The 22,085-nt window shown below is 39.4% G+C and overlaps 1 protein-coding gene across 1 annotated transcript in view; it reads right to left on the bottom strand.

Annotated features, from left to right (window-relative positions):
* LOC144665244 (E3 ubiquitin-protein ligase rnf213-alpha-like) overlaps window positions 1-22,085 on the bottom strand; it is a 98,698-nt gene that overhangs the window by 71,026 nt on the left and 5,587 nt on the right. Inside the window, 8 exon segments of the mRNA XM_078526452.1 lie at window positions 8,220-8,435; window positions 9,034-9,293; window positions 9,496-9,785; window positions 15,234-15,448; window positions 16,591-16,764; window positions 17,545-17,681; window positions 18,212-18,298; window positions 18,996-20,146. Coding sequence (XP_078382578.1) covers window positions 8,220-8,435; window positions 9,034-9,293; window positions 9,496-9,785; window positions 15,234-15,448; window positions 16,591-16,764; window positions 17,545-17,681; window positions 18,212-18,298; window positions 18,996-20,146 — 2,530 coding nt within the window.

Below are 22,085 nucleotides of genomic sequence, written 5' to 3'. Positions count from 1 at the left end.
GAGCTGTCCGGTTATTTACTTTGCCCTTTATTTCAATCTGAATTTACGCAATGGTGCAGTTTTCAGGCTCAGTATTTTTTTTAAGTAACAAAGCCTTCTTTGGGTTTAAGACCTTCTAAAATCCCGGCTGTGAAACATGGAAGATCAATAAAGCTGATGAACGAAAACTGAACAGTTTCCAATGCCAATGCCTAAGACGGATACTGAGAATTAGATGGCAGCAAAGAATTACAAACAAGAGAGTGATTGAAGAGGCAGAAGGCCGAAGAGCAAGAGGGAGGCCAAGGACGACTTGGAGAAGGACAGTGGAAAAGGAAAGAAACAAGTTAGGGTGTGCAAGCTGGGAGGTAGCCAAAGCGGTGGCACGGAACAGGGAGTGTTGGACAGAAAACGTGACGGCCTTATGCGCCTACTGGCGCGAGGAGCATTGAAGATGATGATGATGATGAAAATCCCGGATATTGGACGACATAGTTGTACGTGTAGCAGACGCGCTGACAAAATCCTGTCACTACTGTAGACAGCAAAAAATTAGGACTTGAGGCCGCGATCCAATAAAATACATAACCTAGTCGGCGGTCAACTTAAAAAAGCACTTGACCGTGACCTGGTCGGGGGATACCTTGTTTTGACAGCTGAAACCTTTACGTTAACCAAGCATACCTAGGCATGCCTAGCTCGACCTTTTTCTGTAGTATAGCCGCCATTTATCGCGCGACGTTGTCTTATGTCTATTTCTATGGTTATGGGGCTCCGCAAAAAAACAATATAAAACAAAGGGTTTATGAAATATACTTATAAAAACATTAAAAGCTAAAACCGCATAAAACGATGCAAAGCAGGAGTGAATTACTATGCAAAGTTATGAAAAAATATTTTACTGTTGGAGCTGAATGGTCGTCATTAAATGTCTTGAGTATAATTTCAGAGGTGAATATAAGAATCGGGGCATTCTGATTGGTTGAGAAACTCGGCTTATGACGCTATAATCACCCCTCGAGAGGTGATTATGGCATTTGAAGGCTTGGTCACTAAGCCATGCAACCATTGACATCCAAGCAAGTAAACATGGTGGACAGTTGCTGAGGTAGGAAATCTTTATTTTGACACGGTTAAAACACCCCTTTTTAAATACTACATACAATCCTTTCTAAACATATAAAATGAAATTTTCGTTCATTTTCGAACAAAATTTTCGTTTATGGGACATCACTCCAAGTCGGGAATATTCAAAACATTGGGAATTTTGAAATTTGACTACAAAAACTTTTGGGCCGAAAATATTTCCAAGAAATGGTGCTCATAGCGTTCAAATTGATCGTAAACACGGTGGCCTTGTAGCTATAGATCACACGTGGCCATAAGAAACGTAGTGAAGGGGTCGTCAGCGAGGCGTGCAATCCATTCCGGTTTGCCTAAAAAGCACTTCGGTTAACCTAATTGACACTCCGGTTAGCCTACAGTTAGCTTATTAGGTAGCTTGCGGTTAGCATTTTTGAGTTATTTTTTCAAAAATAGCTCTTTAGTCGTCGTGTCCTTGTAATCAGTCAGTGAAGTATGTGTGTTTGTCACACCAATCAGATTTCAGGTACTATCAGAACCAATAAAATTGCAGTTTATAAAGGGGAAGCAATCTGACATAGTCAGCAATTTCGTTCGAAGTTTTTAGATTAGAAGGAGGCGGAATCGGTGAGTTGTGATTTAACCCTGGATTAAAAACGTTTTTCGTAACGCCCGCCTGCTTACAACGCACACGCCGTGAGCAAAAGGCCCAACACTAACTTGTTATTCGAGCGTACGTTTGATGAGGCTAGCTTTTCATTTGCACAAAGCAGATTTGAAGAATAATGTGGTCATTACTTTTGCCATCCGCTTTGCGAAGTTCGTTGGGAAATTGGAAAGTTTGTTATGAAGTTGCCAAATAGGTTGCGAGTTTTTGAATCAAATTGTGAGCTTCGATACAAAGTTCCCAACTTCGGCCCGAAATTAATAAAACCTTCTATAATTATGTTATCAAAAAGGGCTTTGCTACGCTAAACTGTTGGAAACAAATGTCATAAAAATAAAAAACTTTTATGTTCAGCGAGCCGTAAAAATTTTGTTTCGAACAAATTAGTCTGTCGCGTCGCGTCGGCTTCGATTAAAATCAATAAACCATCCAGTTTCATCCGGTTTACAAACGCAGAAGACTTGAAATTGAAGACAGTGAAGATTATGCCTCACAGAAATCGTTAAATATGTGTTTTCATACAAAAAAGTTAAAATTTGACCAAATTTCTACCTGCATAAAATTTATTTATCGCCAAATCACTTGCGTGATCGCTGATGCGAAACGTTGTCTTGCACTTCAAGCCACTTCAACTTTCCTTGACAAGCTCTAAAATCTTCGAGTTCAGAAATCGCCATGACTTTCGAGCAACATGTCTTGTTTCTCCTCAACAACTAAAACTTCGAAAGTTCAGTCGGGCCGAAGTTGGGAACTTATCGAAGTTCGCAATTTGATTCGCAAACTCGCAACGTAATTGGCAACTTCATAACAAAGTTTCCAATTTCCCAACAAACTTCGCAAAGCGGGCGGCCAAAGTAAACTGAAATCAACTGTAAAACATCTCGTTCAAACAGTTAATGAACCGGTACAAGTATTAACTTTGCTGTTAAAAGCAACTACGATCGAGAGTAAAAACAGAATAAGAGCGTGCCATTCCGTGACAATTCGATAACTCAATTAGTTCTTGTTTGTTGAATAGAATTTAGGTTGCGAATGAACGAAAATCTTTGTCGAACAGTTCTGACAGAAAACAAATACTCCAGGTGCACTGCGCTTTAAAGAACTTTCCCGAAGAAAGTGGTTTTTGATTTGATGCGTTTATTACTTCGTTTATTATAGTACTTTTCGTTCAATGTCTATATGGAATCGTGGCTTTTTCGAGAAAAACAAGGGTATCGTATTACGTTCGTTTTTACAAAACAGAGGTCTCATGTTACAAAAGTGAGAAAAACAACAATATCATGTTTCAGTGTTTGGCAAATAGCCAAAAGTATTCCGTAACAAACAGAAGTAACACGTTACGGTTGCAACAAAGCTAGCAACAAAATGGCTGCGATCACATCTAGACTACTAACTATAGTTAGGACGGCGTTAACTATAGTTAGCTATATTTTTAATGTGACCGCTTCTCTGTTCGCCCTAACTACCCTTGTAAAAATTTTACCGCGATCGCGCCGCGAACGCGCCGCGATTCGCGCCGCGAATCGCGGCGCGTTTTTGGCCGCCGCGATTGGCGCGATTGAGCTTGGATCGCGCCGCGATCGGCTTGGATCGCGCCGCGATTCGTGCCGCGATTCGCGGCGCGTTTTTGGCCGCCGCGATTGGCGCGATCGCGCCGCGATCGGCTTGGATCGCGCCGCGATTCGTGCCGCGATTCGCGCCGCGTTTTTGGCCGCCGCGATTCTCGCATCGCGGCGCGATGGGTCGGGAATCGCGCCGCGATTTGGCTTGAATCGCGCCGCGATCGCGCCTAAATCTATAAATTTAAAAACAATTATCTTGGCGTTTTGCATACCGACAAAACAAACACACAGACTGTATCGAAACAACATTTATTTACGGAAGCTTACAGAAAAAGACGGCCAGTTTCGCTGCCGAGCACAATTAAATTTCGCAAAGCCGGAGAGCGTGATTGAGTCTTTAGTTTACAAGCAAATAAGTGAACAGTTCTTCTGTAAAATGTGAACAACACATACATAACGGCAACTAACCTTTTACTCGTGCTCAAGCGAAAGAAGATGCAATGATGTGATCTACCAAACGAGCGAACTATCTCTTGCATCTGCGAAGAAGCCGAACCGTCGAAGATGCGCTTTCTTTTCCCCGAAGCTTTTTAAATAATACAACATTTAAGTCCCAAGCATCAACAGGTACAACTTTGCATTGAATGGTCCTTACCGTCAAAATGTTTTCCTCTTTCCACTGTTCGAGTTTTGCATTTTTTTTATATTCACAGTTTAGCTGTAGTTCAGTCAACAAAGTCCATGACGAAGCGACGAAGCGCTAGCTGTTGAAATTATAAACAAGCTGTCGCTAGAATTAACAAAACAAATTCTAGCAGTTTTCACAGAGACGCTTTTCCCTCAAGTTAGGTCGCTTCTAAACTCTTGTTATTCAGAAGCAGCTAAAAAAGAACACATTTTTCCAGTCCTGATTGTGAAGAGAAAACATACCAACTTTCTCGAAATAAAATTTCTTTTCTGCTTGCGATGGCGTAGCGATTGCGTGTACTATGCACTACGTGACCTAACTCAGCCAATCGTAACGCTCAGTTCACGACACCTTGCGGCAAAAGGCGGGAAAGGACTTCGATGTGTGTGGTCTACGATCGTGGTCTACGGGAAGGTAAATATAAAGCTCTAAAAAAGCTCATTCTGACAGCCTCTTCGGAGCCACAATTAAATTAAATGCCATATAGAGGATTTTTCAATGCAAAAAACGCAATTGCAGCGAATTCCTGATTGTATTTGCATTTGAAGAAAATGGCCGACAGAAATTTGTCATTGGATTGCTCAAAGGTATTAAGGTTCCTCAAAGATAAGAAAAGAAAGAAACAAAGTGTTTGAAAAGATTAAAAAACGGACTGTTAAGAAATAAAAATTCTTATCTTTTAATTTATCTTTACTCATTATCACGCGCCGCTTTGTCGCGCCAGTTCGTCTAGACTAAAACTAAATAAAACTTTTCTCGTGGGAATCACGTCCTCACGGCTCACCGTCACGTAATAAAATGTTTTTCGACATTTTAAATCAAACTAGTTTTATAACTACTTTGATTAGTACTTAAAGTTTATTTCATCAATACAAGTCATGATTTGCGTTACGACCACAGCATGATTTGTGAGAGTTTCAAAGCATATTACCTTTCTCCCGGTGATCGAGAAGTGAGTTCTCGCCGGGAACACTTCCCGAGATTTATTCCAGCCCCCCAAATCGCGGTGCGGTGGTAATCAATCGCGCCGCGATCGCACTCATCACGCCGCGATCGCGACTATCGCGGCAATCGTGGCGCGATCGCGACATTCGCGGCGCGATCGCAACTATCGCGGCGCGTTCGCGTTCATTTACAATCGCGTCACGCACGATCGCGTCGCGATGACAACAAATCGCGGCGCGATCGCGTCAGTCGCGGCGCGATCGCGACATTCGCGGCGCGATCGCGGTAAAATTTTTACAAGGGTATAGTTAGAAAATTTACGCCTCGCTGATCCAAAACAATACACACTAACTATAGTTATACCCAAGCAAGGTTCATGAGTTAGTCTTACGTTTACAAACGAAAAGCCAATCAGAATACGACAATTCTTTTCGCACGTGCGAGATGAACATAAATATGCAAAACAGAGCGTCAAGGGAAGGAAAACAAGAAAAACAACATGCCAAGAAATTACATATCATCAATGTTAGCAAAAATAAAGCTTGAATTCTTCGGTTTCTAGCATCCTTACTTCATTTTATTTTCTTCAACGCCGAAATGCCGTGCAAAAATAGAAAAAAATAGAGGAACAACTGGACACAAATAAACAACAAGGGCTGTCATGAACTAATTTAAATACCAAATTATTCACAACCTAATCAGAACTAACTATAGTTAACTGCATTGGTGTGACCGCAAAGACGACAGAAAGCACTAACTATAGTTAGGTATGACGTCACGTAACTTGAGACTAACTATAGTTAAACTTTAGTTACGTCGTAGATGTGACCGCAGCCCATAACCGCTTAAACAGAATAAGAACGTGCCATTTTGTGACATTTTGATAATTAAATTAGTTTTTGTTTTTCAATTAAATGATGAAAATTTACATATTGAGTAAAACAGTTCTGATGTATCAAAATGCACGTAAAAGTTATTTTGTTTGCAAGCAAATTTTGTGCAAAAAGTGACTTCGTGGGCCGCCATACACAAATAGCTCAACCCATGGCATAAACCATCCCAACAGGACAATCACCCAGTTTCACCCCAAGCCACCCCATAAATTGAAAAAATAACTCCTGCACGCTTAGCGTGCCTATGTTTATTTGGAGTAGGAAATTCTGCCTCGCATGCCTCGCTGTCTTGCCTCGCACGCCTCGCTGACATCGTTTGACCAAATGTTATTCAGTTTTCTTCAGACCAGTGGATTCGCACAATTGCTTAGAAGTCTCCAACGATCAAAAAAAGGTACCAGATATATATACCACTTGTGTGTGTTGTTTCTGTGTTTCTGTGCATTATTTTGCAGTTCTTAATATTCACATCTGAAAATTATACTAAAACAATTATTCGCCTTCGGAGAATAATTGTTAAAATGTTTTACTGGCTTGGTGCACTGTTACGTACATCATGTAGTCAAGGGTCTCAGTTTTAAAACATTACTAAATTTTTTGCATGCTTGCTTGCTTGTTTGTTTGCTTGTTTTTTGTTAGATAAGTTGTTTGTTTCTCTTTTCTTTTTCTTTGTTGTTTAATGGATTAATTTCTTAGTTGGTAAAATGAAACAGGAGCATTGAAAGATAGAAAATATTAAATCTGGCAGAGCAAGACAGCAAAAAAGTGTTGCTGCCGCTATTTAAAACAAAATGAATAGACTAGTAGTGATGTCTATTACTGCTTTTCCTCGAAATTCAAAGGTTTATATAGAGAGATTTAATGATGAAGAGTAGAGGGCATAACAGAGGAAATCAATACAAACATTAATCAAAGTCTCTTCGAGATGTCGACGTTTTTGCATGAAGTATGAGTCGAAGGTTTATCCTGTGCATTGTTCTTCGATCTTATCATTACAGTTTCTTTGTAGTTTAGTTTAACAATTTCCTATCTTCGCAGAGGAAATGCAGCCATATAATTTTGTCAAAAATGGCTCGTCCGCGCCGGGTATTTATACACATATTCCTTAACATTACACAAATAAACAGTTCAAATTTCACCGAGATCTGACAATTCTATACTTTAAAATTGCAAGGACCTTTCGAGGCAGTCGATTACGGCAGCGAAATTAGCAAAAGAAACAGCAAAATATGCGTTCGACGCTTTGTTTTTGCGACGCCATATTTGAATTGTTATAGGTAGACCGCTGTTTAATGTGTTCAAGGCCGTATCGTTACGATTGCTCCACGAAAAAGCAAGAAAAAAAATACGGATATTTCCGACTACTGTCGGAGAAAACATTGCGCATATAATTGCGGCGTAAACAAATCGTTACACTCAAGCTGCGTTTTGTCTAGGCTCTGCGAGGGTCGGATATCAAGACCCAGGATTAAACAAAAGCCATATATATACAGTGAATGCTTTCGAATTATATTTGAAGATGAAATACGAAAGAATTTTGCTGTCTTTGACTGAAATTCTACTCGAACTGCGTAGATACGATCGCATGTTGTAAAGCCGATTCATGCAACATTTCTGTCAACGCGTGTGCTACGCACACGAAATAGAATGACGAAATAGAATGGCGCTTGCATGTAGCGACCAAATTTGGCCTAATTTTTAACCGCTCCTAAGCTAAAAGAATCCCCCATCTCTTGCATTTGTTTTAACTTCAATAATATCTTTGAAAAGAGCGAGTTTTTTGGTATGGTTTATTTTTGACGTTTGTAAGTGCTAGTGATTATTTATTCGTGTTTTAGTTACGCAATCCATTGTTTGTGCGACGCTTTTTATAGATCGCCTTTCAGACACACGTGCGTTGAGATAAGAAAGCTGACATGTCACTTTTAAAATTGTTATATTACGTGTAACCTTCTATAAATAAAGTTTGATTGATTGATTGATTGATATATAACGGTTGTAAATGTGACAAGTCACGTTTTTTCCACGAGATCGCAAGTGATCACCCACAGCGGAGAGTAATCCTTTGAGAAATTAAAACAGTCCCTTGAGAAATTAAAAAAGTCCCTTGAGAGTTTACAAATATGTGGTTCCAAATTTTGTCCACATAACCCCTATTCTACGTTTTTAGCTTGTAAACAAGCAAAAACGTCGAAAAAAGTAGGCCTGTTACTGGTAACATGACAATTAATTCTGCGGCCAAAGACACAAGGTCTCTTTTTATCGGCTTAACAAGTTCTCACAAGTAAAATTCGATTTCCCAATTAGAAGTTCGAGAAATAATACCGTATGTTAACTGTTTCTCAAATACGAACCACTCTAGCAATTTAGGTCTAGACTCCTTCACTATGTTAATTTCTTACTGTTTGTCAGATCGTTGAAACTCTGTTATATTTAGTTTCTGGGCTCCCCACCAGACCAGAGTTTTAGGCGATCCTCCGATGTCAGGCTCTTCAAAGGGTTTCGAGTCTCCTCGTAAGAAATGTAATAGTGGTACAGCCAAAAGCCATTCCGGATTGGGTGCCCAGGCGTCCTTCATTAACTGATTACAAAGGCTTTCAATTCCACTCGCAGCGGATCTGATGAAAGATAACGGAACGTTCAATACAATATTTGCTGTAATCCAATAAAGCTTTAAAGCTTATTACAAAACTACCATAAACAATCAGAGATTTGGTACTATTTCGTCAAAGTCGCGCTCACCAACAGCGCAGCGTCTTGCAAGTACTATAGCTTTTCTTGCAGCACTCAGTAACAAAGTAGTTATTTGCCACGCGATGTACAAAATTACGCTCGAATGAACGTTCGAATCATTTCATAAGGTGTCTCTGGAAGGTCATATAAGTTCCGGTTTTAGCTGGTAGGAAGTACATTTACGTATAGCGTTAGGAAACGTGCGCCGTGACTGCGGTGAGAAAGCTGACGTGAACCTGAATACCAAACGTACGTTCACACAAGTGTTATAGTTGTCAAACACCCTCGCGTGTGTTTATTAATCGTAAGGTGTTCATATATCCTTAAAGAGCGAGCCTTCTGGAGTTGTAATATAAGAACATTAACGCGTCCAGACACTTTTATTCAGGAACCCTCGGTAGGGAGCAGCAACCACCCCGAAGGCAGCTGCAAAACAACGTTTCATTGGTTCTAAATTATAACCATTTCACCATGGTTACTTACTCTCTGAACTCGGTGCTGAACTCGGCCAGTACTGCTTCATAAGCAGTACACTTCTTCTCAGTTGGATCCGCTTCAAGCGATAAGCAGCTCAGCAGTGACTTAGCTTCCTCTCTTATTAATTGAAGGTGGTATATTTTCACCAGCACTATGATGGCGAGCGAAGAAACTACTGCGGACACATGGGCACTTGATCCCACCTTATATTTAGCCAAGGTGGTGATGTTTTCTGCCATCTTTGGTTTCAAAAAATCAACTAATGCCTGCAAGTTAGTTCAAAATATTTTTAGTACTTTAAACGATGAGAAGTGGATAGCAGTAAGAACGACAGTGGTATATTCCCGCTAAGGAAAAAGTAGGAAAACATTTCACTTAAGAACATGAGAAAAATGTAACAACGTAAGACCAATACCCGTGTTATAATTAAAAGATGAACATATTGTTTATCGCAGCTTTACAAATTACCTTCCGAACTTCAAAATTTGCGGGCTTTCTTTCTCGCCGGTAACTACTTTCCTGTATCCAAACGTTAGTCAGGCATTTCACAACCTTTTGTAATTTCATCAACGCTTTTTTGGCATCCATTTTTTCAGCTGCCTCGTTCACAACAAAACCCCTCCACTTTGGAAGAAAACACAGCAGGGCCTTTGTGCGATACTCAACCGTCTTATCCCTGGAAAAGATATCCATGACTCGAGAAAGCATGCCTTTGTCACCGTATACGTATGCCACTCCGTCGAACTGATTCCACGTTGCTGTAGGGTAAAAGCACAGTTGTAAATATGCTCTAAATTGTAAATATAAGGATTAACTTGAGAGAACTTGAACATAACGAACGACTGACCGACCGAAACCTTCGGCAACCTGCGGTCTCTTTTGATGACACGCAAAGTACTCGCGGTACACACTTTAAAGAAAGAAAGCAACACTCAAAATACAGACTCAGAGACTCAAAGGACAGTGCAGAATGCATTATGCATATGGCCAATCAATCGACAGCATGATAATAATTTTCCAGGGTAATTTCGCTTGAGAATAAGTCAAATGAGTTCACCTTTCAGTTCAGTATTGAAGCAGCAAATGTGATATTTGTTCTTTTCGTGCAAAGGTTTGTAGCATGATACCTTTGTTTTTCTCTTAGACTGCTATGATGCGTTAAAGTCTAATTAAATTAACGCCACGGATTCTACAAGAATCATACCGCATTGTCTCCTTCAGCATTTAGAAAACGACCTAAAAAATTACAAATTTTCAGAACAGTGCACGAGCAGAGCACAAACTATGAATTACAAAGCATAAAATGTCGAAATTGCGACTTTTTCCCCGAAATTGTCGCTAAAAATTGCGGCTTTTTCCCCCGAAATTGTCGCTAAAGCATTTCGTGCGCCAGATCATGCTCTCGCCACGGTCTGGTGAACACGTCACACGCTCACTCAAGCATGAAGCCGAGAAGCACGTAGTGTGAAGATTTCTTTCAAAAAATGCCGGAACCGTCACGAAAGCATGTTCAAACAACTTAAGAGGCAGAGGTTTTACAAAATAAAACGGAGATTAGTTCAACCGATGGAGAACAAATCAAAGGAAAGGAAGTGACGGATGTAATATGATACTGTTGTTTTTCTCGCAGATCGCTGTGATGCCTTTTAAGTTTAATTAAATTAACGCCACGGATTCTACAGGAATTCTACCGCATTGAAAAAGCACACCACGTTAGGCTTTAATACAAAATTTCTAAACACGTCCCTGTTATTTTAATTTTCGATAGCTTGAATTTCAGTTTGATATTGAAACAGCAAACGAGATACTTTTGTTTTTGTCAGAAACATGTAACATTACACTTTTGTTTTTGTCGAAAACGGATGTAACATGATATGGTAACGTGATTTATTTTCTGCAAACAAGGCGACATTGATTATAACACAGATATTATCAATTGATCATGAGATGCTAGATCACCTTTTCTAAGAAAACAGCATTGCCATATCAAGAATTATTTCACATGAACTACTATGACGCCTTAGTGTTAAATTCAATTAATTTGTGGTTTTAACTTGGCGCCACAGAGTCTACACGAATCCTTCTGCAGAAGAAACACGCAATGTTCGTGATGTAGACTGATCTGCGCATGCGTTTAGCACAAAGTATTTTGTTCCAGAAAGAATTGTACCACAAGGAGAGCATAGTGCTTTCTGAAACAAATATATACCTTGAGTTCTTCAATTGTAAGTATCGTAAATATACTCCCCGATTTACCAAGGGCACACGGTCAGGTTCTCTCCATCCCCTCCCCCTTTACAGAAATAATTAATTAATTGATATTAATTAATTAATTGGTGATTAAAAGTTTACACCGCGTTAGCGGTTTAGTGGTTTAGGGGTTTAGCAGACGCCAACCCACCAAACCATCACAATAGTGCATTCTGCACTAACTCAGAGACTCAAAGGACAGTGCAGAATGCAATATGGCCAAACAATTGACAGCATGATAATAATTTACCAGGGTAATTTCCCTTGAGAATAAGTCAAATGAGTTCACCTTTCAGTAACGCTGTTTCATGTGTACTTGTAAGATGTTGAAAGACCAAACGTGACAACTAAATCACGCGACACCTTCATTCGGGAGAAAGATTACCCTTATTGAAAAGTCACACACGCGGCCGACCAGTTGACACAATTAAGAGTCGATTTTTTTAGTAAAGGAAGTTTTCAATCATTTGAACCGTTGTGTTTTACGTTAACTTTCGTTAATTTGAGAGTTTTTAAACAGCAAACTTGATACTTTTACTTTTCGTGCAAACTTATGTAACATGAGTCTAATTTAATTAAGTAGGAAGAGTCTACAAGAATCCTGCCGCATTGAAATCACATGGCATTAGGCTTAGATAACATTTAACTTTCGTTGGTTTGATTTTCAGTTGGGTATGGGTTGCACTTGGGAAAAGTTTTCAAGAAAAAAAAACAGAAAAACTTCTTAGACGTCAAAACAGCAAACGTGATACTTTTCCCTTCCGTGTAAACAAATGTAACATGACACGTTTGTTTTTCTCCTAAATTTATGTAACGCAACACTTGTATTTGTCGAAAACATATGTAACCTGATACATTTCTAGGGCAAACAGGGCGACAACAATTGAAGTTGTTTTGCTTTAATTAATAAAACTAATTATAACACAGATATTATCGAGTTTTTAGTTTTTCAGATTGGGAGATATAAAGTCACCTTTAATTAATTTGCGGTTTTAACTTGGCGTCACGGAGTCTGCAGGAATCCTACCGCAAACGCGTGATGCACGCATTGTTCCTGAGAATAAAACGTAGTCGAATCTGCGCATGCGTTTGGCGCAAAGTACTTTGCTATCGAAAGAATAGTACCACAAGGAGAGCAAAAGGTCTTCTGAAACAAATAATACCTTTGAAATCTTCACATGAAAGTAACGTAGATATGCGCATGCGTTTGGCGCAAAGTACTTTATTCTAGAAAGAATAATACCACAAGGAGAGCAAAGGGTTTTTTGAAACAAATATATACCTTTGAAATCTCCATACGTAGGTAAAGTAGATATGTCCCACTTTTTACCTGGGGCGTACGGTCAGGTGCTCCCCACCCCCTACCCCCTTCACAGAAATAATTAATTAATTGATATTAATTAATTAATTGGTGATTAAAAGTTTACACCATAGTGCGTTAGCGCTTGAGGGGTTTAGCGGACGACAGCCCCCACCAAACCATCACAATAGTGCATTCTGCACTAAAAAGGGAGACCATTGCAACAATGCTGTTGCCCTCTTGATCTGTTATGTAATGTTACAGGGACTATGTCACGGATTTTTAATAATAGATTTTTAAACAGCCAAAATTTATATTTGTGTCGTGGGAAACTTAAAAATATTGGTCCATTTTTATAAACAATTGCTATTTTAGAGCACTAAAACTGTTTGAAAGCTCGTTTGGCAGCGGATGGCTCGGATGGAAATGGATTGCTATTCGAAAACGTTAGCCAACCTTTTCAAGTTGTTTCCGCGCGCCTTCAAAAAAATCGATATTTATAGCCGAAGTTTGATTTCTATCCCCAAATAAAGGTTATATCTTCAGTTAAATGTTCAAAAATAATGTTTTTCATGGGTAAAGTGGCCTACCACATATTTCAGAACAGTTTAGACCAAAAATCTGCGAAATCCCCGTGACATAGTTCCTTTAATCAAGCTTTAGTAAAAAAACTTAAACTAATTACAACTGCTTTACGTTATTGCCGTGTGGGAATCAGACATATCAGCTACCTGCCTGATAATTATTTTGCTTATAATTTTTAGGATACAGCATATTTTAGGCATTTGGGCAAGTTATTCCATAACTTAGCCCCGCTGTAAGAGAAGCTTTGTTTCAAATAATCAGACAATTGGTGCTTGGTTTGGCCTGGGTAGAGTCAGATCTTTCAAGTTATAAAGAGAGTGACGCTGAGAGAAAAGACTAAAGATAATCTGGGACAAGTCCATTCATCAAGGCTTTCTGTTTCTTTCGTCGAAGAAATAGCCCCTCCCAGTCTTGGACAGAAGGTGGTTTGAGCTCGTATCAAAGGGTGATACTGGCTGCACGATTCTGTAATTTTTGGAACTTATCACTCATATAACCACTCAAACAGTCCCAGACGGGGCTGCAGTAATCAAAATGTGGCACAATTAAAGCGTTATAAATTTAAATTGCAGTTCCTTTGGATATAAAGTGCCGCACTCGTTAAAGGGCACCTATAGCCGAAGAGACTCTCTTGCAAATCTCTTCAACGTGTTTACACCAAGAGAGATGAGTATCAATGGTAAGACCCAAAGATTTGGTATGATCAACTCTCTCGATAATTTGGTCATCAATTCTGATATCTACGTCGTCACATTGAACAGATAGTCTTTGCCTTGATCCAATAATCATTAACTCTGTTTTGGCAACATTTAAATTGAGCTTGTTAGCTTTCAGCCAACAGCTAAGGTTATTTAATTCAAGGGCTAAAGCCAACTTAAACTCTAAGCAGATATCGATCTGTTGCCAGTGATTCATCAAATATTAGTTGCGAGGAAGACAAATAAAGTAAAGGATAATCCGAATCCAAATAAATGCATTTCCTTGAGTGATATTTAGAGCGATGAAAAGAAGATGTCGATCTGACAGGTCCCCTTTTAAAACGCATTTTTGAAAACTGAGGAAAGCATTTAGCGATTTCTTAGAATTTTAGCAGCCTGACAGAAAGCCTCAGGGCTTTCTGTCAGGCTGCTAAAATTCTATTTAAAATAATGTAATATCATACAAATTGTGAGCAATTTTCCGAGGCCTTCTTTTTTTATAATAAAACACGATTATTTTTCACATGCCAAGGTGAATTTTTTGTAATGATCTCAAACAAATTGGCAAACAATCAAAGTTCACTCACGGCAAGTTACATGATAATCCGTACGTTACGTTACCTTAAGGTCCAGCCAAACGCACACAGCATTTCAACGCAACATATCCCAACATTGTTGGGTCATGTTGAGAGATGTTGTGAAGCAGCTGGCCAAACGCACGCAACATTTCAACGCAACATATCCCAACATTGTTGTGCACAGCATGTTGCATGCGTTTGGTGACCCTGTTGCAATATGTTGCAGTATGTTGGATGGCGCAAATCGAACTAGTGCGCATGCTCCAGTACAACAAGGTTGCACGAACATGGCCAAACGAGTACAACATCATGCAACATCCAAAAATGTTGCGAGATGTTGGGAGAAAAAATTGACCATTTTTAAACTTGGTCCAACATCATCCAACATGTTGCTACATGTTGCAACAGGGTGGCAAAACGATTGCAACATGTTGTGCGCAAGAATGTTGGGATGTGTTGCGTTGAAATGTAGCGTGCGTTTGGCCAGGCCTAAACGTTACGTTAGGTTACGTCACGTTACGTTATGATGTGATGTGATGTGATGTGATGTGATGTGATGTTTTGTTATAATATATTATATTATATTATGTTATGTTATGTTACTTCAAGTTATTCAGAAGGCCTTGAAAGAAGAAAGTTCCAACATTTTATTTGCTTTCTATACGCAATTAAAAATTCCTAAATTGATAATTGCGCAATAGAAGTTAATTTATTATTTATTTATTATTTATGAAGAGGACCAGACTCTACTAAAGTGACAACAACGAATTAATGACAAAAACAATATTTACTTACAACCAGGTTCAATATGATCATCTGGAATTTTAAGAGCCCGGTCGACAATAGTACTGTAGTGATGCGGTGGAAACTCTGGTAACTCTTCCCAATAAACAGCTCCTTTCTTGACCACCACGTATTTGTAGAAAGTGCCCTTGCGAGCGCGATCAAGGCTAATGGTGAACTGACCACGATAAAGTAAAAGTTTGTCTTTGTCTTTGCTTTTATCAGTTCTGCAGTACAATCACCAAATATTGTGAGAACAACAACATCTGTTAATTTATTGAAGGTTGCGTGTTATCATTTTATGGCTGTGGACAACGGCACGCCTTTACGTTCTAATCCGCGTACATAATGAATACAACGTGATAGTTAACAGACTCAATATACGATCTATATATGGTGGATACTTTCGTATAACTAAGGGCCGATTCGCACTAGCGGACAAGTTTAAAATGTCATGACATTTTTGACAAAAACAAAATTATCGCGAGTGAAGTGTTTGTCCCAATGAAAGAATGAGAAAAGAAAATGTTTTTTTCGGACGGCTCATTTTGATACTAAAAGCACGTGCAAAGCTAATTTGTACTAATAATTTCACCTTTTGTTCTCTTCAAGATGTTTTTGACTTGTCGTGACAATTTTGTTTTTGTCAAAATTGTCAGGAAATTTTAAACTTGTCCTCTAGTGCAAATCGGCCCTTAGCAACAGAAATTGACATTACAGTTGCTTGCGTCAAATAACTTACTTTCAAACGACACTTATTGGTATCATTCACACCCTCCTTACAAACAAATCTCACATGCATGAACATGTCTTGTCTCAAGGTACAAAATTAAAACTTTTCTTCCCCGTTAAACTTTGACTTAGGTCGTGCTCTTTTGGATCAACCGTTGTAGGCTGGTTGGCTTGGTTTTGTCCAAGGGGGGAGGGGGTGGATAGAAAGGAGGTCAGGAACCGAGTAACGATGCTCTCACAACTTGCAACGCGATCAATTCAAGTTTTAGACAGCAATTTTTGACGGTGCGGCAGCAGGTCATCTTTTCCCGCAAAATGGAAGTTATAGAAACCACGAAAACGATGCTGTGAATTCCGTGATTGTAAAGGGTAAGAAGTGCCTTCGCAAAAAATAAAAACGCGTTGTTTTAATCCTAAAAAGTCACAGAAAATAAAAAATAGTCACAGATACACAATCAGCTAAAAACAGTTGATCCCAATCGGACCACAGCCTGTTATCAATTGTCCTAACCAATAACGGTTGGAACTGTGTCATATTAAGGACATTTCAATTTAATTGGTCCCAATAACACACAACATAAAAGCTGAAATAATAAAGCAACGTCACCTTTTATAACGAAAAAACAAAACAACTTACTCTATTTCCCTCATATCAACACAATTCAGATAAAAGTCGCCCAAATCAACACCAGCTGCTCGTACATTAAAACTTTCCTCCGTCATTTTAAAGTTCGACGCAAGCAAAACATGGAACACCACGGTGACCCCAGCTTCTGGTTTAACCTGTTGTAGGATTGAAGGTGGCTGTGTTCTGTAAAGTGATCAGTAGAAAAATATTAACAAATCATGCTATTACGAGGAAAACATATAACGTTCACAAGACTTAATTAACGTGAAGAACATTTTTTCCAAGAGCTACGAGTCAGTCAGTTAGTAAGTAAGCAAGCAACTTTCTTTTGAAGAGGGTAACACATGACAGTCGGTTTCTGATAACGTCTTCCAGGCTAAGAGACTGTTATGAAACTCGCAAAATATACGCGCGTTTGTATCGTACGAGCTGAGACAGAAGTAAAAGATAAAAGATTAGGCAATTATTTCTGCCGTCTTTTTCTTAGTGGCGCATGCATTTCTTTCACGGCTTTCAGTTCCACCACAATCTGTTACGGCCCAAAAATTACTTATTGGGCAAATAAAGATGAGTTAGAGATATCTAAGATATCTGGGCCCCGTAATTTGGTCAAAATTGAGAAGTGAACTTAAAGAAGAAGAACCAATTAACGATTTTAAAAAGAGAATAATGAATAAGTTAAGAAAGGTAGACCTAAAACATTTTATAACAGAGGGTTGTAAGAATTGTCGCCTGTGTACTGGCTGACATTTTAAAACAATATCGAATTTGCTATCTCGTTATCTTGAACATTTAAATATCATCATCGTCGTCGTCGTTGTCATCGTCACTATCATCATCATCATCATCATTATCATAATCATTATCATTGTGCAAGTCAAATACAGCTTGCTTCGTAACTTTAAGGTTGACAAAATGCACAACTATATGTTATTTGTTTTGTTTTATTTTTACTTAACTTACGTCGAAGCTTGTCGTTCCGTACTGCTACTCCCCTTTTCTTCTTTGTTCTGATTTTTCATTCCTTTCTGAGTTCCCGGAGGTTTTTGTTGTTGAGTATCACCTTTTCTGTACCAAACCCCACCTTCATTCTTATAGCCCTACAACAGCAAAACAAAACAAATTTTTTCGTCAATTTCTTCGTTATCACGAAATTACCAAGTACATCAAAAAATTATCAAGGCCGTTAGCAGTTCTTATAACAACAAATCAAAGAGAAAATAAGCTTTCTCTCTTCATTTCTTTCTTTCGTTTGTTCCTTCTATCTTCTTTATTCTTCATAACCTTTTCTTCTTTGATGGTTCGCTCCGGCGCTTTATTGTTTTTTCACGTTAACGAACGTACTGTACCAAATAACACAAAGATGTAGATCCTCTGTGTTACATTTTCGTCTGGTTAACAGTAGTTGCTTGAAACAGAAACTGTGTCACACTATCTTTTAGGTGAGCCAGGAAACGACGACGTCGTTATCAGACAATTTAAGAACGACTAGCGTAAATGTGGACGCAAGTCGTTCATACATTGTCTATAATTTTTTTCACGCAAGTAAACGCACGTAAAAAAATACGCGTCAGTGGAAATCCACCCTAAAGAATGCTGTGACGACAGTTTCTGTCTTAAGGGCAGTTACCGATGAGGGCGGAGCACTGGGCTGATTCTGGCTTCCTCTGTTTGCAGTCTGTCTGGTTACCGGACCACTTGATCCGTTACCCGAATTCTACATGTAGATACATCGAAAAAAGTGAATATAAAAAAAAAGTTCTAGACTTAGATTCAAAACAACTCACAACCAGGTATCAGGGCCCAGTTGCAGAAAGTAACCCAAGAATAAGTGGGATTTTCTCGTTCCGAAATTGTGTTGTCCATGATAGTGAGTAAATGACCTTCCAGAACACTCGGGATGGTTGAAAAAAAATCCCCGGCCACTTAATCTTAAGTAGCTTGCTGCAACCAGGCCCGGGAGATGCTTATTAAATTTTGGAAGCTCAGAAGAAGCAAAGTGAATCGATCGTTCTCGACTCAACAATGACCTAAACTCGGTACCCTCACTCCTGGGCACAAATATACGTGAAAATGGGAGCATCTTGGAAAGCGTGTTTATCGAAATAGAGGGGCGTTTAATAGAATATGCCGGGGACGTTATTACAAAAGCTTCAAATGATGGGGGTGCTTACTCGAAGGGGTCGCTCGAATATTTAACCGACTAATCCGTAAAGAATTGTCTGGTAACAGAAAAATAAACTTAATAACACCTCGGAAATCATTCACGATTAATGGTTAACCAATTTCTATAGCTCAATTAACAGTATTACTTTCAGATATTATTCAGTGATGTGTAAAGGATCTACCTGTGTGGCCTTCACACTGGGATCTGCAGTGACAAGGCGAAAATGGCTAGTTGGGATGTAACTTACTTGAGCAAATTCTTTGTCATCTTCCAATTTTGAGCTTGCACCTAAAGGATCCTCTTTTTCCGGTGCTTTTTGTTGTGGCTGTGTAAATGTCGTCGTTGTGCACACAGTAGGTGGGGGATTCTCGCCACTTTCAGTCGTGTGTCTCTCCTCTGTCCCGCTTTGCTTGCCTTCCTGCCGATTCCGATCATCTCGCACAGTTTGACGGCCATCTGGTTTCTCAGGCATTGTGGTTTGCTCCGCACTATTTATATCCCGTAATTCAGGGGAATTAGGAATCTCAGCGGGGCCTCTAACTGTTTCAGCAGGGTTTCCATCTGATGAAACATCACTTGTGTATAAAGCAGGTACTGTGGTCTCACTTGCTGCGTTACCCTCGCGAAGTGCCTCGTTGGAAATGGGCTCTCTTTGTCCTTCTAAAGGAAGAGTAGTAGTTGGTACTGTACCACCAGACATCATTTGGTCTCCAGTAGGTTCTCCCGTTGCATTTGTCACAGTTGAACCTTTAGAGTAGACAGCTTTCTCATTGCTTTCAAAAGAAGAGATGGGTGGGGTGGACTCCAGGCGCTGATCGTTTTTCTGTTGTCCAACTCTTTCTTCGGCTGGTGTTTCAGAGTCACCGATTGTATTTTTCTCACCTGCTGGCCCTTTTGAGCCTACAGCTTTCTCGTGACCGTGATCAGACGAGCTGGATGGAGTGCCTTCTTGGCGTTCTTCTCTTTCCTTTGGCCCAGCAGTTTTTTCAGCAGGCGTTTCAGAACCTCTGAATGTATTTGTCACACTAGGCCCTTTCGGACCAACAGCATTCTCGTGATCGTGATCAAACGAGTTGGATGGAGCGCATCCGTGGGGGTGTTCTCTTTCCGTTGACCCAGCCCTTTCTTCAGCAGGCGTTTCAGAACCTCTAATTGTACTTGTCACTAGCCCTTTTGAGCCAACAGCTCCCTTATGTCCGTGATCAGGCGAGATGGCTGGAGTGCGTTCCGCGTGTTGATCATTTTCCGATGTCCCAGCCTTTTCTTCAGTTGGTTTTTGATCATGTTGGTCAGTACCTTTGTCCTTGTCAGGCTGTTGTGTAGGTCCTAGATGTTGGCCAGTTGAGAGATGTGGTTGTTCTCTTCCTGCAGTTAGAACATTCGGTTGTTGGCTTTCACCTTAATTAATTGCAATAACAAACAAGCATTCTTACACTAGACCAATATGATGTAACTATGTTAGGTATAAAATATTGCGTTAGATATGGTTGTCGACCTTTTTACAATCATATGAGACAAATAAAGGTCATCACGTGTTTTGATCGATTGCCGACAGACGCACGGATGACGCAATGCGTGACTCTCTTTACAGTGTAAGATGTTATCAGCAAATTTTTGGCGAAACTATTTTTCCCGATTTTAGTACAAGATAAATCCTCTATAATTTTATTTTTAATGAATGAGATAATGAAAGACAGAATTAGAACTTCTCTGTCGGTTGTTTATCCACACTGTTTGTCGTATTGTTTTCTGTCCCAGGTTTCGAGACTTAAAGTATTTTGAAGTTATCTTTTGTATACAAATTTGGTAAAGCGCGGTAAACAGATGAAACTCTTTTTCGTTTCTGTTTAGAGTTGCTGGCGCCATTTTAGACCGCGCGAGCAATAATGACGTCAAGCAGAAAATCTTAGCGCGCTCATTTGAGGCACGTTAAAACTGTATTCAGCCACTTGACCAGTGCGTTTAGTTCGCCAATCTGATTGGTTGATGAAAAGTTTCAGCATTTGCGCGCGGATGATGTAAACTTTGTTTCGCACACGTGCACCGTATGTTACTGTAGTAAGAAAATATTTGGGCTCAAAGGCTTTTCTAAAATTGCGTACGTGTTTTGAACGTTGCTAATGCGAATAAGCTACAGATACAGTTTAAAGTTAAAGCTTGGTAGTACAAAATGTTTTAAAACGACAATATTCGTGGTTAAAAAGATGGGTGAAAAACTTAACAAATCTGACGCGTACTTGACGCATGCAGCTAGCTTCTACGCGTCAAACACAGCGCGCACGTTGAAGGCTGGGTTGAGTGTTTTAATTTATCAGCAAAACATGAGTCTCGGCTTTTTTTCTTCCCCAACTCTATCTTAAGATTTTTATACTTGTCACTCCTTGTAAAGGAAAGAAGTTTATGAGCTATTTACAGCGGCCAAATGAGCTTTTCATCCACTAAATAGCCGAGCATGCGTAGTCGCATCATGTGTCAGATTTCTGACACATTTAACGCGAGCAAAATCCGACTCTACCAGATGTTTCCTCCGAGGGATGAGAAGATCTGAATACGAGATTACCTGTGATTTATTCTTTCGGCCGCTGTGATTGGTTTACCGCGTCTTTTGATGAACTTGTTGAGAATAAAACATTTGATCACGAAAAATAAAATAGATTCCTATTTTTTTGAAGAACGTTTTCCATAGTTATTTCATAAACGCAATAAACTTCTCTTTCTAGGGCTTTATTGACGTAATGAAGCCACTTGGGATGTTAGGAGAACACTCAAAAAGCTTGTAAATCACTCGCCTGTTGGCTCGTGATTTATAAGCTTTTCTCGTGTTCTCCTAACATCCCGCGTGGCTTTTTTACGCCAGTAAATAGTTTTTGGCGTTTTCTAAATTGACAAAGATAGCTTTTGGTGGCAATAAGTCTTTTTAGAGCGTTTGGTAATGCTGTAATGGTGAATTTTTGATGGGGAGAGCAATTGCAACTTCTTAATTCTCTTCGTGAATAATTTTAGCCTATTTTTAGAGCTTAAAAAATCGCGCACTGGAAACAGAGTGCTTGAAAGGACGAGTCTAGGAAATAACTAAATTTGTGTGGAATCAAGTGAAAGCAAGGCAAGCCATTGACTTTGTTCATCATCTATTTTCAGACGTCCAACAAACGATCACTTCCATCGATCGCAGGTGAATTAAATCTTCACTGAAAAGCTTAAAATATTTATCATATTTCATGATGATTGCTCGGCGGGACGGTCATTTTAATTTATTTTTACAGTGAGACAGAGAAACGAGTCAAATAATTTTCCTCGTTCAATCGAGCTTCATCGATGAATCATGAAGGGTCAATCA

The sequence above is a fragment of the Oculina patagonica genome, chromosome 1 (genome assembly GCF_052425735.1).
Source record: "Oculina patagonica isolate OP01 chromosome 1, crgOcupat, whole genome shotgun sequence".
NCBI classification, from domain to species: Eukaryota; Metazoa; Cnidaria; class Anthozoa; order Scleractinia; family Oculinidae; genus Oculina; species Oculina patagonica.
Note: the sequence above shows the minus strand (reverse complement) of the source record. Positions and strands in the feature narration are given on the sequence as shown.